The sequence below is a fragment of the Zosterops lateralis genome (genome assembly GCF_965231275.1).
Source record: "Zosterops lateralis genome assembly, chromosome: 24".
Classification (NCBI taxonomy): Eukaryota; Metazoa; Chordata; class Aves; order Passeriformes; family Zosteropidae; genus Zosterops; species Zosterops lateralis.
Genome location: NC_139784.1, coordinates 6,556,769 through 6,572,146, shown reverse-complemented (window position 1 = coordinate 6,572,146; position 15,378 = coordinate 6,556,769). Strand labels below are relative to the sequence as shown.

The 15,378-nt window shown below is 49.3% G+C and overlaps 1 protein-coding gene across 1 annotated transcript; it reads left to right on the top strand.

The window, feature by feature from the left end:
* Positions 1–1,510: 1,510 nt before the first annotated feature.
* Positions 1,511–10,622, top strand: SLC35B1 (solute carrier family 35 member B1). Its single transcript, XM_083877367.1, has 9 exons — positions 1,511–1,719; positions 2,575–2,678; positions 2,755–2,885; positions 3,970–4,000; positions 4,348–4,505; positions 5,934–6,060; positions 7,068–7,174; positions 8,547–8,700; positions 10,256–10,622. Exons 1-9 carry the CDS (start codon positions 1,526–1,528, stop codon positions 10,306–10,308), a joined length of 1,059 nt encoding a protein of 352 aa, XP_083733493.1. The 5' UTR covers positions 1,511–1,525; the 3' UTR covers positions 10,309–10,622.
* Positions 10,623–15,378: the final 4,756 nt, after the last annotated feature.

The window sequence follows — 15,378 nt, the reverse complement described above, 5'->3', positions numbered from 1 at the left end:
CCCGCTGCCGGCGCGGGGGAGGGGAAATGGAAGCCGTTGGGGCGATGAGTGACATTCGGAGCGGCCAATCAGCGCGCGGCCTGCTGGTGCTTGAACCAATCAGAGAGCGAGGGGGGCGGGAGCTGGGGGCTCAAGGCCGCTATTTTTCCCCCAGTTTTGGAGCATGGAGAGGGAGCAAAGGGGCTGGGGAAGGGTAAAAAGCACCAGCCTGAGCTCACCGATCTCCCCGCCGGCCGCCTCCCCCGTTTCCCACCCGCGCTCACCTTCCTGCGCTGCATCCTGGGCGGGGGCAGCGAGGTTGCCTGGTCCCCGGCTCCCGCTGCCCGCGAAGCGGCGGTGGCCGCCGCGGTGTTGGCGCTAGCCGACTCCGTGGTGACAGCCGTGTCCCCCGGCCTGCGGCACGTCTGCTCGGGCGGCGCCAGCCCCGCTCCCGCCGCGGCCGCCGTTCCCCGCTCGGTCCCTCTCGCGCTTCCGCCGGGACGCGGCCCACACCCCCGTCACGTGACCGCGCGCCATCTTGGAGCCGGGCACGCGCCACCGGCGGTGACGCCGCGCGCCGCCATCTTGGACTGGGGCAGCGCGTCCCGGGCGGGAAGGGGCTGCGGGCGCCGCCATCTTGGATTAGGGCGGGAGCGGCTGCGGGCGCCGCCATCTTGGATTGGGCAGGGGAGCGGCTGTGGGCGCTGCCATCTTTGATAAGGGCATGAAGCCGGCCGTGACCGAGGCCGCCGTGTTGAGTGAGGGCAGGGCCGAGCTGAGGCGGCGGAGGAGCTTTCAGAGCTCCCTCGTGGTGTGAAGCTTTGAGAATTCCAGCACCGGCAGCTCCTCCTTGGGGCCTGCGGAAAGAAGTGGCCTGGAGGTGGGATGTGACAGCCCGAGGATGGTGACTCGAGTTGGAATTCCCGTAAGGATGAGAGGAACTGTGAAGGACAAAGTGCACTGGAGGGGGTTCGTCCCTCCCTGGCCAAAGTGCTTTCCTGACTCGCTGCTCCAGGCAGCGCCTCTGGGAGGTTGCCGGGCTCGGGGAGCAGCGGGAGCGACTAAACTGGGCCTTAGGAGGGGCAGAACCCTCCGGGTCTCACACCAGGACCCGGTACCGCCGCCCCACCGCTCCGAACCGGGCCCGGACCAGCGGAAGAAGCGCTCAAACCCTTCTCGGGGTCACCGCGAGTGGGCGGATCCCCTCCTCCAGACCCACCAATCACAGCCCTTCCTTGTATCCCTCCCCCTCATTCCATCCAATCACCGCCCTCCACATCTGGGGGCGCCCCTTCCCGCGCCTCTCCCTGTGAAGGCCCCCAAGGCCGGGCTGCCCTTTGTACCGCCTGCACCACCCTGCGCCCCGCCCGCCCCGCCGCGCCCCAACCGCGGTCGGTACAGCCCCGAAAACACCTCAGAGATCATTCTGAGGAGCTCCTACCTGGCTCTACGCTGTCCCTAAGTCTTTTACCCCACTTTTTCCCCTCACGGCCCGCCCGGCAGCGCGCTGGACGGCTCGGGGCGGCGCGGGGCGCGGCGGGGGCCGATGAGGCCGCCCGGGGCTCCGCGGGATGTGGCGCTGGAGGTGCCGCCCGCGCTGAGCGGCCCCGCCGCCTCCTCCGCCGCCTCTGCCATGGGAGCCAGCGCGGCCCCGGCGCTGCCCGAGCGCCTCCGCCTGCCCGTCTGCTTCCTCGGCGTGTTCGCCTGCTACTTCTACTACGGCATCCTGCAGGAGAGCATGTGAGGGGATACCGGGAGCGGGACAGCGGGAGAGGGAGCGGGAAAAGGGGTTGGGGATGTGGGAGAACCGGGGAAGGGAAGGGAAGTAACGGGGCTGGCGGGACACGGGGCTTGGGGACACCGGTGAGGGAAGGGACAGGGGGGACACTCAGCGCTGGGGGGGCTCTGGAGGGGAGGGAGCGGGGCAGAGCCGGCAGCCGGACACGGCCGCTCCTTCCTGGGTTCTGTCCCCGGTGTGACCGGTGCTTGTCCCGCTCTGTCCCCCGTGCCCGTCCCACTCTGTCCCTGTGTGTCCCCTGTCCCTATCCCCCGTGTTCCTGTGTCCCCTATCCCTGCCTGTCCCTGTGCCTGTCCCTGTCTGTCCCCGGTTTCTGTCCCTCTCTATCTCACTCTTGTCCCTGTGTGTCCCCTGTCCCTGCTTATTCCCCGTTGTCCCCTGTCCCACTCTGTCCCTTGTGTGTCCCCTGTCCCTGGTGTCCCTGTGTCCCCTGTCCCTGCCTCTCCCTGTGCCTGTCCCGCTCTGTCCCCCTGTCCCTGTACCTGTCGCTGTCTGTCCCTGTGTGTCCCCCCGTTGTCCCCTGTGTCTCCGTGCCCTGTCCCACTATGTCCCCTGTCCCCTTCTGTCCCGGTGCCCATCTTGCCCTGTCCCCCGTTGTCCCCTGTCCCCACCTGTCCCCATGCTCATCCCACTGTGCCCCCTGTTCCTGTCCCCACCTGTCCCCGTGTTTATCGCACTCTGTCCCCGTTGTCCCTGGTGCCTGTCCCTGTCTGTCCCCTGTGCCCATCCCTCTCTGTCCCTGCCTGTCCCTCTCTGTCCCCTGTCCCTGTCCCCGTTGTCCCTGTCCCTGTCCCCAGCACCCGTGGCCGTTACGGGGAGGGCGCCCAGCAGGAGAAGTTCCGTTTCGCTCTCACCCTGGTCTTCATCCAGTGCGTCATCAACGCCGCCTTCGCCAAACTCCGTGAGTCTGGGGGTCCTGGGGGGTCCTGGGGGGGCACAGGGGCCACCCCGAGCCCTCCCTGTCCCTGTCCCCGCAGTGATCCGGGTGACGGAGCCGACACGGCCGGACCGGACACGGGGCTGGTTATACGGGGCCTGCTCCCTGTCCTACCTGGGGGCCATGGTGTCCAGCAACTCCGCCCTGCAGTTCGTCAGCTACCCCACACAGGTGACATGGGGACATTGGGGACACCCGGGGGACATGGGGACACCTGGGGACATGGGGACACCCTGGGGACATGGGGACACTGGGGACACCCGGGGACACTGAGGGGACACTGGGGGGACACAGGGCAGACACTGAGGGACACCGGCTGTAACAGTGGCTGTGACACCCAGGGGACAGGGGGGACACTGGGGGGACATTGAGGGGACACTGGTTGTGATACTGATGGGACACTGGAGGGACATGGGAGACATTGAAGGGGGACACTGGTTGTGACACTGGTGGGACACAGGGGACACTGGCTGTGACACTGAGGGGACAAAGGGGACATTGGCTGTGACACTAGGGTGACACCAGGGAGACATGGGGGACACTGGCTGTGACACTGAGGGGACATTGGCTGTGACACCAAGGGGACACCAGGAGAACACTGAGGGGACAATGAGGGGACACTGGCTGGGACACCAAGGGGACACTGAGGGCACATGGGGACACTGGGGGGACACAGGGGACACTGACTGTGACACTGAGGGGACACCAGGAGAACACTGAGGATACTGAGGGGACACTGAGGGGACACAGGGGACACCAAGGGGACACCAGCTGTCACACTGAGGGGACACTGGCTGTGACACTGGTGGGACACAGGGGACACCTGTCCTTGTCCTGGGCTCACGCTGGTGTCACTGTCCCTGCAGGGAGGGGACAGAAATCCCCTGGGATGGGTTTGGGAATTTGGGAATTGTCACCCGGGGGGGGAATCCTGTCTGGGGTGCTGAACTCCCCCTGCTCAGCCTCATCCTGGGGACATTTGGGGACATTTTGGGGACATTTAGGGTCTCATTTTGGGGACATTTGGGGTCTTGTTTTGGGGACAATCTGGAGACATTTGGGGTCTCATTCTGGGGATATTTGGGGACTTTTGGGGCCTCGTTTTGGAGACATTTTTGGGACATTTGGAGCCTTGTTTTGGGAACTTTTGGGGGGAGATTTTTGGGACATTTTGGGGTCTAGTTTTGGGGACATTTTGGGGACATTTGGGGACATTTGGGGACAGGGATCACTGACACCCACCTTCCCTCCCCAGGTGCTGGGCAAGTCCTGTAAACCCATCCCAGGTGAGAGAATTCCCTGTTTTTTTATGGATTTGGGTGGATTTCCACCTGTCAGAGCCACCCCAGGCTGGGCTTGGGGTCAGTTTGGGATGTTCCTCCTCCCCAGACGTGGTTTGGGAATGAATTTTTAGGGATTTGATTCCTTTGGGTGGATTTAGGGGCAGGTTTTGACCTCTCTTTTCCCCAGTGATGCTCCTGGGTGTGAATTTTTAGGGAATTTAACCCCCATAACCAGATTTTAGGATAATTTTGACCTCTCTTTTCCCCAGTGATGCTGCTGGGTGTGAACTTTTAGGGAATTTAACCCCCATAACCAGATTTTAGGATAATTTTGTGCTCTCTTTCCCCAGTGATGCTGCTGGGGGTGACCCTGCTGAGGAAGAGGTACCCCCCAGCCAAGTACCTGTGTGTGCTGCTGATCGTGGCGGGGGTGGCCCTGTTCCTCTACAAACCCAAAAAGGGCACAGGGGACACCGAGCACGTCTTTGGCTACGGGGAGCTGCTGCTGGTGAGCCTGGGGACACCTGGGGACATCTGGGGACACCCTGGGGACATCTGGGGACACCTGGGGACACCTGGGGACAGGGACACCATGGGGGACACCACAGAAACCCCACAGGGGACACCATGGGCACAGGGACACCATGGGGACATCCTGGGGACACCTGGGGACACCCTGGAGACACCTAGGGACATCCTGGGGGCATCCTGGGGACAGGGACACCACAGGGGACACCCTGGGGACAGGGACACCACAGGGGACATCCTGGGGACACCTGGGGACACCCTGAGGACATCTGGGGACACCACAGAGACATCATAAGGGACACCACAGGGGGAACACCACAGGGACACCACAGAAATCCCACAGGGGACACCACAGGGGACACCACTGGGAACACCATAGAAACCCTATAAAAACCCCACTGGGGACACCACAGAAATCCCACAGGGGACAGCACAGGGGACAGCACAGGGACACCACTGGGAACACCATAGAAACCCCATAAAAACCCCATGGGGACAGCACAGGGGACACCATGGGGACACCATGGGGGACACTACAGAAACCCCATAGAAACCCCACGGGGACACCATAGGGACACCACAGAAACCCCAAAAAAACCCCATGGGGACACCACAGGGGACACCCCAGGGACACCACAGGGGACAGCACAGAAACCCCATAGAAACCCCATGGGGACGGCACAGAAACCCTATGGGGGACACCACAGGGGACACCATAGAAACCCCATAAAACCCCCACAGAAATCCCCCAGAAATTCCACAGGGGACACTACAGGGACACCACGGGGGACATCATGGGGACACCACAGGGGACATCAGGGGGGTAGGATCACACCTGGGAGGGGCCCTGGCGTGTAACTCAGGTGGGATTTACACCTGGGATCCCTCACTTGGGATAAATTTTGGGGTTTCAGGTGGGATTTACACCTCACCTGGGATAAATCCTGTGCCTCTGTCTGTCCCCATCTGTCTGTGTGTGTATCGTCTGTCTGTGTGTCTGTCCATCCCCTGTCTTTCCCCTGTCTGTCTATGTGTCCATCCCCTTGTCTGTGTGTCCCCTGTCTCTGTCTGTGTGTCCCCTCTGTCTTTCCCTTCTCTGTCTTTCCCCTGTCTGTCTGTCTGTGTATCCCTTATCTGTCTGTCTATGTGTCCCCACTCTGTCTATCTGTCCCCTCTCCATGCCCTGTCCGTGCCCTGTCTGTCCCCTGTCTGTCTGTCTGTCCCCTGTCTGCTCCATCTGTGTCCCCTGTCTGTCTCTCTGTCTGTCCCCACTCTGTCTGTCCCCTGTCTGTCTGTCCCCTGTCCCCTGTCTGTCTGTGTGCCCCCTGTCTGTCTGTCTGTCCCCTGTCTGTCTGTGTGCCCCCTGTCTGTCTGTCTGTCCCCTGTCTGTCTGTCTGTCCCTCCGCAGCTGCTGTCGCTGACGCTGGACGGGCTGACGGGCGTGTCCCAGGACCACATGAGGGCTCATTACCAGACGGGCTCCAACCACATGATGCTCAACGTCAACCTCTGGTCCACGCTCTTCCTGGGGGCAGGTGAGCCTCACCTTCCTGTCCCACCTGGGATTCACACCTGGGGCCTCCACAGGGTCCTTTTTGCCCTCTGGAAAGACAGTGAGGAGTCTTCAAAGTCTTGTTTTCTTGTGTTGTTTGATAATTTTTATAAGTTTCTCAATGTCAAACTCTGCTCCACGCTCTTCCTGGGGGCAGGTGAGCCTCACCTTCCTGTCCCACCTGGGATTCACACCTGGGGCCTCCACAGAGTCCTTTTTGCCCTCAGTGGTTCAAGGTTCTCGTTTTCTCGTGTTGTTTGATAATTTTTATAAGTTTCTCAATGTCAACTTGTGCTCCACGCTCTTCCTGGGGGCAGGTGAGCCTCACCTTCCTGTCCCACCTGGGATTTACAGGTGGTGCCTCCACAGGGTCTTTTTTGGGGGACAAAAGGTGAAATGGGTTTAAGTTATAAAGTGAACAGGTAGTTTATTCATGTACAGTGAGGAAAGAAGAATTTAAAATAAGAAAATAAGGAAAAAAAATTTTAAAAGAAAATAAGAAAAAAAGAAAATTTTAAAAAAAGAAAATAAAAAAAAAAAGAAAATTTAAAAAAAGAAAATAAGAAAAAAAATTAAAAATATTTTTAAAAAGAAAAAAAAGAAAAATTAAAAAAAAAAGAAAATAAGAAATATTTTTTTTTAAAAAGAAAATTAAACTTTAAAAAATATGGATTCCTGCATGAAATTGGATATTTTCGTTGTCACTTTAAAGGAAATCCCCAATTGCTCTTCATTATTTGTGTCAAACCAACAAACTGAGGCACTTCAGGAGCTTTCAGGCCCCTTTTCCCATCCCAGGAACTGCCAGCACCTCCCTGACTGACCCTTGTGCTGGAATTCGACCCCAATTAACGACCTTTCCTTCATTAATTAACCAGGAGGGCGATTCCCTCTCCTGCTGCTGTTCTGGGCTTCCCTCCCTGGTTTTTTTTTTGGGGAGTTCAGAGCCCACAAACCCCAATCTGATTTTAGGGTTGTGTTTTTTTGCAGGGATCCTGTTCACGGGGGAGCTCTGGGAGTTCCTGAGTTTCACTGAACGTTATCCCAGCGTCATCTCCAACATCCTCCTCTTCGGCCTCACCAGCGCCCTGGGGCAGGTGGGATTTGGGGTGGGCTTTGGGTGGCATTTTGGGGTTCCCTGGGTGGGATTTTGGGGTGGGATGAGATTCCTGGGGTGGGGTTCCCTGGGTGGGATTTGGGGTGGAATTTTGGGGTGGGATTTTATTCCCTGGGTGGGATTTTGGGGTGGGATTTGGAGTGGGATTTTATTCCCTGGGTGGGATTTTCGGGTAGGGTGGGATTTGGGGTGGGATTTTGGGGTTCCCTGGGTGAGATTTGGGGTGGGATGGCATTCCCTGGGTGGGGTTTGGGGTGGGGTTTTGGGGTTCCCTGGGTGGGATTTTTGGGTAGGGTGGGATTTGGGGTGGGATGCGATTCCCTGGATGGGGTTTGGGGTGAGATTTTGGGGTGGGATTTTATTCCCTGGGTGGGATTTTGGGGTGGGATGGGATTCCCTGGATGGGGTTTGGGGTGTGATTTGGGGTGGGATGAGATTCCTGGGGTGGGATTCCCTGGGTGGAATTTGGGGTGGGATTTTGGATGGGGTGGGATTCCCTGGGTGGGATTTGGGGTGTCCCAGGCCAGGCTGGAGCTCCCTGGGCTTGGGGAAAGTGTTGCCTGGGTGAGCACTGAGGACCAGCTCAATGCCAGGATTTTATAAATCAAATTTAACCCATGAATAATGTGGGGGGGTTGTCTTGTTTTCTGTGAGATCCAGGATACCATAAACCCAAATTTAACCCAGAAATAATAGTGGGGTTTTCTGTCAGAGCCAGGATTCCATAAACCAAATTTATCCCAGGAGTGACTGTGGGGTTTTTATCTTCTATCAAATCCAGGATTCCATAAACCCAATTTAACCCAGGAGTAACTGTGGGGATTTTATCTTGTTTTCTGTCTTCTTGTCACCAATTGGATTGGTCTGTGTAAAAAAGTATATTTTTAAAAAATATATACATATGTATTTATATATATATATATAAAACATCCCAAAAAATAATTTTAAAAAGTCATTTTCAGCCCTCTGAACCTCAGAGTGTGTGTGGTTTTGGTGTCAGACAGGCTCAGGGATCCTTTGGGGTTGCCTGTCCTGGCAGTGACTGTGAAAGAATCACACTCACCCCTCAGGTTGAGAACAGAAGAGAGAAAAAAGGAATTTATTTTATGATTTGGGGTTTAAATAGGGTTTGGGATCAGATTAAGGATTGGGGGAATAAGAGGAAGGAGCACCTCTCTGCCTTCAGAACTCCATCAGCTTGTCCTTTTCCTTGGAAAGAACATTCTTTACACAAACATCATTTCATTTACGTTCCGATCAGTGAGAAACTTTAGTAGCAATATAAAAACAAACTAAAAGGCTGAAAAATCAGGGTGACAACGACAATGATGATTCTGTGGTGTCTGTGACAGAGTTTCATCTTCATGACCGTGGTGTACTTCGGGCCCCTGACGTGCTCCATCATCACCACCACGCGCAAGTTCTTCACCATCCTGGCCTCGGTGGTGCTCTTTGCCAACCCCATCAGCCCCCTGCAGTGGGTGGGCACCGTGCTCGTCTTCCTGGGTCAGTCTGGGCCTCATAATTCACAGGGGAATAGAATAATAGAATTATTAGAATTATATATTTTTATATATATATGTTTATATATGTGTATATGTGTATATGTGTATATATATGTATATATATGTGTATATATATATATGGGGAATATAATAATATACCTTTTAGTATATACTATATATATACAGTGTGTATTTATTTGTTTATTTATATGCACACAAGAGGAATATAATAATGTAATTTTAGTATATGTCATATATATACAGTGTATATTTATTTATATGCACACAAGAGGAGTATAATAATGTCATTTTTAGTATATGTTACATATATACAGTATATATATATGTGCGGAATAAATATATGTTTATGTATATGTGGATATATATAGGTATGTAGATAGATATATAGATATATAGTGGATATATATAGATATATAGATATATATAGATGTATAGATATATGTAGTAGATATATAGATATAGATAGTGTGTATATATATGGACAGATAGAATATATATACTATAGTATAGTATATTATATATACTATAATATATAATATTATAATATATGCATAATATATGCATAATATATATAATATTATAATACAATATTATAATATATAAATACTATAATAGTATATATAGTATTCAGGAGGAATATAAGAATATATCTTTTACTATATACTATGTATATATACAATATATATATGTATATGTGTATATATAGTGTATATATAAAATGTGTATGTATATATATTATATATTTTTAATATAATATAGATAGATATGGTGTATATATATTGTATATCTATAGATAGAATATATATAATAATATATATAGAATCCAGGGGAAATATCATAATATACCTTTTAGTATGTATTACATATATACAGTATATATATATGTATGTGTATGTATACATATATGTATATGAATATATAGTGTATATATACTGTGTGTATATATATCTATATATACACTATATATAGTATGTATTCACTATATATATTTTATATATTTAGGTATATAGTGTATATATATAGTGTGTGTATAAATATAAATATATTTATATAGTATAATAGTATATATAGAATCCAGGGGAATATAATGATACACCTTTTAGCAGATACTATATATATATTGTATATATGTGTATATATATATGCAGTATATAGATATATATATAGTGTATATATATGGTAAATACATAGAGTATATTATATATAGTGTGTATATATATAGTGTGTACATATATATATAGGTAGATATAAATGTATAGTGGTTTTTTATTGGCACCTTTCTTGAACTGCATTTTGGTTCTGGATGTTTTGGGGTGTCCTTTTAAAGATCAGTAATTTTAAAGGTCAATTATATTTTTTATTTTATATAAGAGAGATTTTGTTTGTCTTTTTCACTGGATAAAACTTTTATCTGGGTGTGTTACTAGCCCAGCTCCTTCCATGGGTAAATTCAGCAGATTTTCCCCAAAATTCCCATTTTCCTGCTGCTTTAAAGACCCCAAACCTGATTTATTTCTTTTTTTGTGTCCTCCCAGGCCTTGGACTGGACGCCAAATTCGGGAAGGTGGCGAAGAAAACGTCGCATTGAGTCGGGATGAACTTTTAATTTATTGTCTCGTACCTCAGACTCTGGTGTGGAACTGGACTCAGGACGGGGGAAATCAGAAGGAAAATGTGCAGAGTTTATTTTTGGGGTTTGGTTTTTTTTTAATTCTGAATCGTCTCTCAAATGTAATTCTTTAGTTTGAGGTATAATTCAGCTTTTTTTTTTGTTTTTGTTTTTTTGATGTGTGTGTAAATCAGAGCTGCTCCCCCTGGAGCTGAGCAGCAGCAGCAGATCCTTTGCCTTAACAGGAGAACACAAATCCTTCCTTATCTTTATTAAAGAAAAACAGGACAATGGTTCAATTCTCCAGGATTTTTTTTTTTTTGTGGGGTTTTGGTTGATTTAGGGTGGGCAGGGAGTGATCCCAGTCCTTTGGGGTGATGCCAGGGTTGGAGATATATATATAAAATATGTATATTATATATATATTATATATATATTATATATGATATGTATATATAATATAACAAATATATAATGTATATATAGGTAAATATAGTGTAATAATATATATAATCCATATCTATATATATAAACATAAAATATATAATATCTATACCTATAATATATATACTATATATATAATATTATATATATAGAATAGTATATATAGTATATAATATAGATAATAGTATATATATAATCCATATATATATGGATATATGTAATATATAATATCTATAATACCTATTATATATATTATACTTTATTTATAATTTATACGTTATATATTTATATGATTTGTATAGTATATTTTATAATCTATTTCTAAATTAATATATATTAATATTATATATACTAATATAGATAGTATTATAGTGTATATATATAGTAGTATATATATAAATATATATATAAAATATATATATAAAATCCATATATATATATAAAAAATATATATGGATAATCCACATATATATATAAAATCCATATATATATGGACATATATAATAGAAATATATACATTATATATATAATTATATATATTTATTTCCATCCTCTGCTGCCTTTCCCCCTCTGGGAAAGGGGAGGATTTTTATTCCCTGGGTTTGGGGCTTTGCTCCTTTTCCCCAACCCGAGGCAGGGCTGGGATTGGGGAGAGGAAACATCAGGAAACTCCTCCTGTCCCCGAGGAAAGGCCAGGAATGCACAAAAATTTTGATTCCATGAGGTTTGAATAAACCTGTTGTGTTTATTCCCAACTGGGAGTCACCAAGGGAGCCCCATCCAGGCCTGGGAGATGTCCCAGGATGGGATTTCAGGCCCTTTCCAGCCCCAAACATTCCATGATTATCCCCAGTGTGGGCACAGCTGGAGGCAGCTCAGAATTCCCAAGGGACAAATCCAGAGCTCTGTGGCTCAGCCCCGGTTTGGTCCAGACCTTTTCCACTTCACGGGATGCAAATCTAAGTCAATGAAACATTCTGGGGTGGTTTTATTCAGCCCTGGGCAGCTTTGGGATAAAGGAACACTTTCCCAACAGGAATTTTTTGGGGGGGAATGTTCTGGAGCTCAGAATTCCCAAAGGACAAATCCAGAGCTCTGTGGCTCAGCCCCGGTTTGATCCAGACCTTTTCCACTTCACGGGATGCAAATCTAAGTCAATCAAACATTCTGGGGTGGTTTTATTCAGCCCTGGGCAGCTTTGGGATAAAGCAGCACTTTCCCAACAGGATTTTTTTTGGGGGGAATGTTCTGGAGCTGGAGATTCCCGCAGGGAATTCCCAGGGCAGGAGGGGGATTTGCAGATCGAGGGGCCGAGCTGATCCCATCCCGCTTTTCCTCCCTCCCATTTTTTTTCTGCCTTCAGATCCCCATTCCAGCCTCATTTACCGGCAGGGGGAACTCTGCTTCCAACCATTCCCAACAAAAAAACCGGGAGGAACTGGACAAAAAGCAGCTCCTGTGTGTCTCTGGAGCCAAACCCAGCCGCGCATCCCAATTTTCTCCCGAATTTAATCCTTGCCGGCCACCAGCAGAGCCTCCAGGAGGCGGCTTTGGAGCTGAAATCTCTTGGAAAAAAAAAATATTCCTGCTGGGATTCTCCTGGGAAGCTCTGCCAGGTTCAGGGGGGATCAGGAGTGACCCCACAGCTGCTCCAGGAGGGTGGGGAGGGAGGGATGGAGGAGCCAAGGAGGGAATTTGGCAGCTCCTCTGGCTCTCCTTTCATCTCCTCTGCTTCTCCCAGAAGCAGCTCCAGCAGCAGATGGTCCAGAATAAAATAAAAAACCAAAATAAAAACCACAAACCACAAATGTTTGGAGAAGGGAGGTGGAGGGCACTGGATTTTTTGGGTATTTTGGAGATAATCCTGTGAGTGATCATTTTGTGGTCACACACAGGGGAGTGAAGGTGCAGAAGGAATTGTTGTTTATTCCTTTGGAATCTTGGTGTTTCTCGAGGATGTTTTGGGGGACAGGCAAGGAAAGGCTTTCCAGGCTGGTGACTGATTTAATGATTTAATGATTTGATGATTTAATGATTTGCTTTCCCTGAAGGTTTGGTTTAGTTTTCCCCACATTTAATCAAATATTGGGATTTTCCCCTTCATAAAACCCCTGCTGGAACCCCCCAGGAAGGACCTGGAGGCTGCTCTGGGGCAGCAGAAAACTGCTCCAAATATCCCCAAAAACCTCAACATCCCAACCACCAAACCCCTCATTTGTTAATTTGTTTTTGCTGTGAAAACAAAACCCTGGAATGATTTGGGCTGGGAGAAGGACCAGCTCCTGTTGATGGGGAAAAAACTGCCTTGAAATAAATTTGGGAGATTTTAGGGACAACACTCTGGGCTCCCCCTCCCCACCCCAACCCTGCAGGTACCGAGATTTGGGGAGAGAGAAACAATCCCACAGCAGGATGGGGTTTTAATGAGTGTGGGATCAAAAGCAGCCTGGAAAACAAGAGCTGCCTCATCAGGAGCCGCTGCTAACGAGCACCAAAGCCCCGCTCAGGGCTGGGGGAGCTGCTCGCTGCTTTAAAGGATGAATTTCTCCTCTCTCCTCCAAAAAAAAGCAGCTTTGATGAGTCTCCAATCCAGGTAAAAATAGCAAACCGGCAGATTCCCTGCAATTAAAACCTCCAGGGCAGGGTGTTTGTTTTAGGCGGTGTTTGTTTGTTCTCCTGAACAAAAGCGAGGTTTTTAATCGCAGTGAAGGTTTCTGGATGTCAGGGAAGGAGATGTGGGAGGGAAATCTGCAGGGAATTCTGAGTGCTGGGAGAGGGGACTGTCCCAGCAGAGCTGTCCCCTCTGGAGAGGAATTCTCTCTTGGAATTCCTGAGAGGAATTCTCTTCTGGCAGGGCTGAGCCCTGGGGGTTTGTGCTGTCGTGGTTTGGGATCTGGGGGCCTCCATCACAGAATTCCAGAGGGGTTTTGGGCTGGAAGGATCTCAAAGTTCACCCAGTTCCATCCTCCTCCAGGGATCTCCTCTGGGAATTCCATCCCAGCCCCTGCCCAGGAGAATCAAACCCTGTAACCCTCTGGATTCCTGCTTTGAACCTGCAAGGAACCGACTTCCCAACTCTTTTCTGTATTAAAAACCATCAATATTCGATTTATTTCTGTAAGAGAGACACCGACATTTTAATTATACAGATAAATAAGCTGCTTAACCTTTCTCTGCCTCCATCACAGAATTCCAGAGGGGTTTTGGGCTGGAAGGATCTCAAAGTTCACCCAGTTCCATCCTCCTCCAGGGATTCTCCTCTGGGAATTCCATCCCAGCCCAGGAGAATCAAACCCTGTAACCCTCTGGATTCCTGCCTTGAACCTGCAAGGAACCAACTTCCCAACTCTTTTCTGTATAAAAAACCATCAATATCCGATTTATTTCTGTAAGAGAGACACCGACATTTTAATTATACAGATAAATAAGCTGCTTAACCTTTCTCTGCCTCAGGAGCTGTTGAGGGAGGGGATATTTCCCTTCCCAGGGAAGGGGAGCTGGGCTCAGCCTCTGGCTCGGTTCTGCTGTCAATCCCACCTGGAGGAGCAGAGCTGCAGCCTCCAGACTCTCCATCCCCCTTTCCCGAAGGATACTGAGCTTTCCACGGCTCAGGAATTCCAGGATCCGGTGTGAGCCCCGAGAGTCCCCCTGGGGAAGTGCTGAGGTGACAGAAAAATCTCCAGAGGAGCTGAGCTGAGATCTGCCAGGGAGAGAATGGATTCTTAATCATCTCCAACCAAAAAAAAATGACCATTTAACAACCAAACCACTGTGATATCCACATTATTTATTGAGATTTAACACAGACCCAGCCTCTCTGGATGATTCCCTGGCAATTTGTGGCGTTCCTGGTGCTCTCCAGGTGGGAAATGGGCTCCCACAGGTGCCCCTGGCACGGGCACAGGGGAGGCATCACCTTGAGCTCTGCACAAATTAAAGCCTCATTAAACCTCCCCCCTGTGATTGAGCTGGGCTTTATTAGACGGGGGTTTGTTTGGGTTGGTGGCAGAGCTGGCAAATCCAGGAAAATAATGAAATATTTTTTTCATCCTCTCCTGATAGGGGAGTTTAATTAGTGCTGCATTTTCAATAACTCTGATCCTTTCCTGGATAAGGGGATAATGATTGGAATCCTGTCCTGCAGCCCCTCGCTGCTCCATTTCATCACGGCAGCTCAGCCTCTCCCTAATTACATTTCTGGAGTTTTAGTAAATTGAAAGGGAAAAGCGCAGGAACAAAAATAATTAAAGCCGAGGAGGAAGTGAATATTAAAGAGAGGCAGCTAGTTAAAATTCTCGCACGCTCTCTCCTCTCGGAGCCGTCGGTTTAATCAGATTCCCCTGGAAATCAAACTGAGAGGGGCGACACCTCTAAAACTGGGGGATGGCAGCGTTTGGTGTCCCTTTGTCACAGGTGGGGATTGTCCCCAAGGTTGGGAATTCAGAGCTCTCACTTCACACACACAGCAAAATTCCCATCCCAATATCCACCTGGAGATGTTTATTTGTCACAGAACTGTCTCCCAGACACGAAGAAGTGACAATAATTCTCCTCTCCCAGCAACCCAAGGGGGACAGAGCTGAGCTGAAATAACTTCTGCAAAGG

Excerpts from the sequence above, each read along its gene's own strand:
- SLC35B1 (XM_083877367.1), top strand. The coding sequence starts at position 1,526 with ATGAGGCCGCCCGGGGCTCCGCGGGATGTGGCGCTGGAGGTGCCGCCC. Across the intron at positions 4,506-5,933 it reads GCTACGGGGAGCTGCTGCTG|CTGCTGTCGCTGACGCTGGA; the intron begins GTGAGCCTGGGG and ends GTCCCTCCGCAG. Across the intron at positions 8,701-10,255 it reads CACCGTGCTCGTCTTCCTGG|GCCTTGGACTGGACGCCAAA; the intron begins GTCAGTCTGGGC and ends GTGTCCTCCCAG.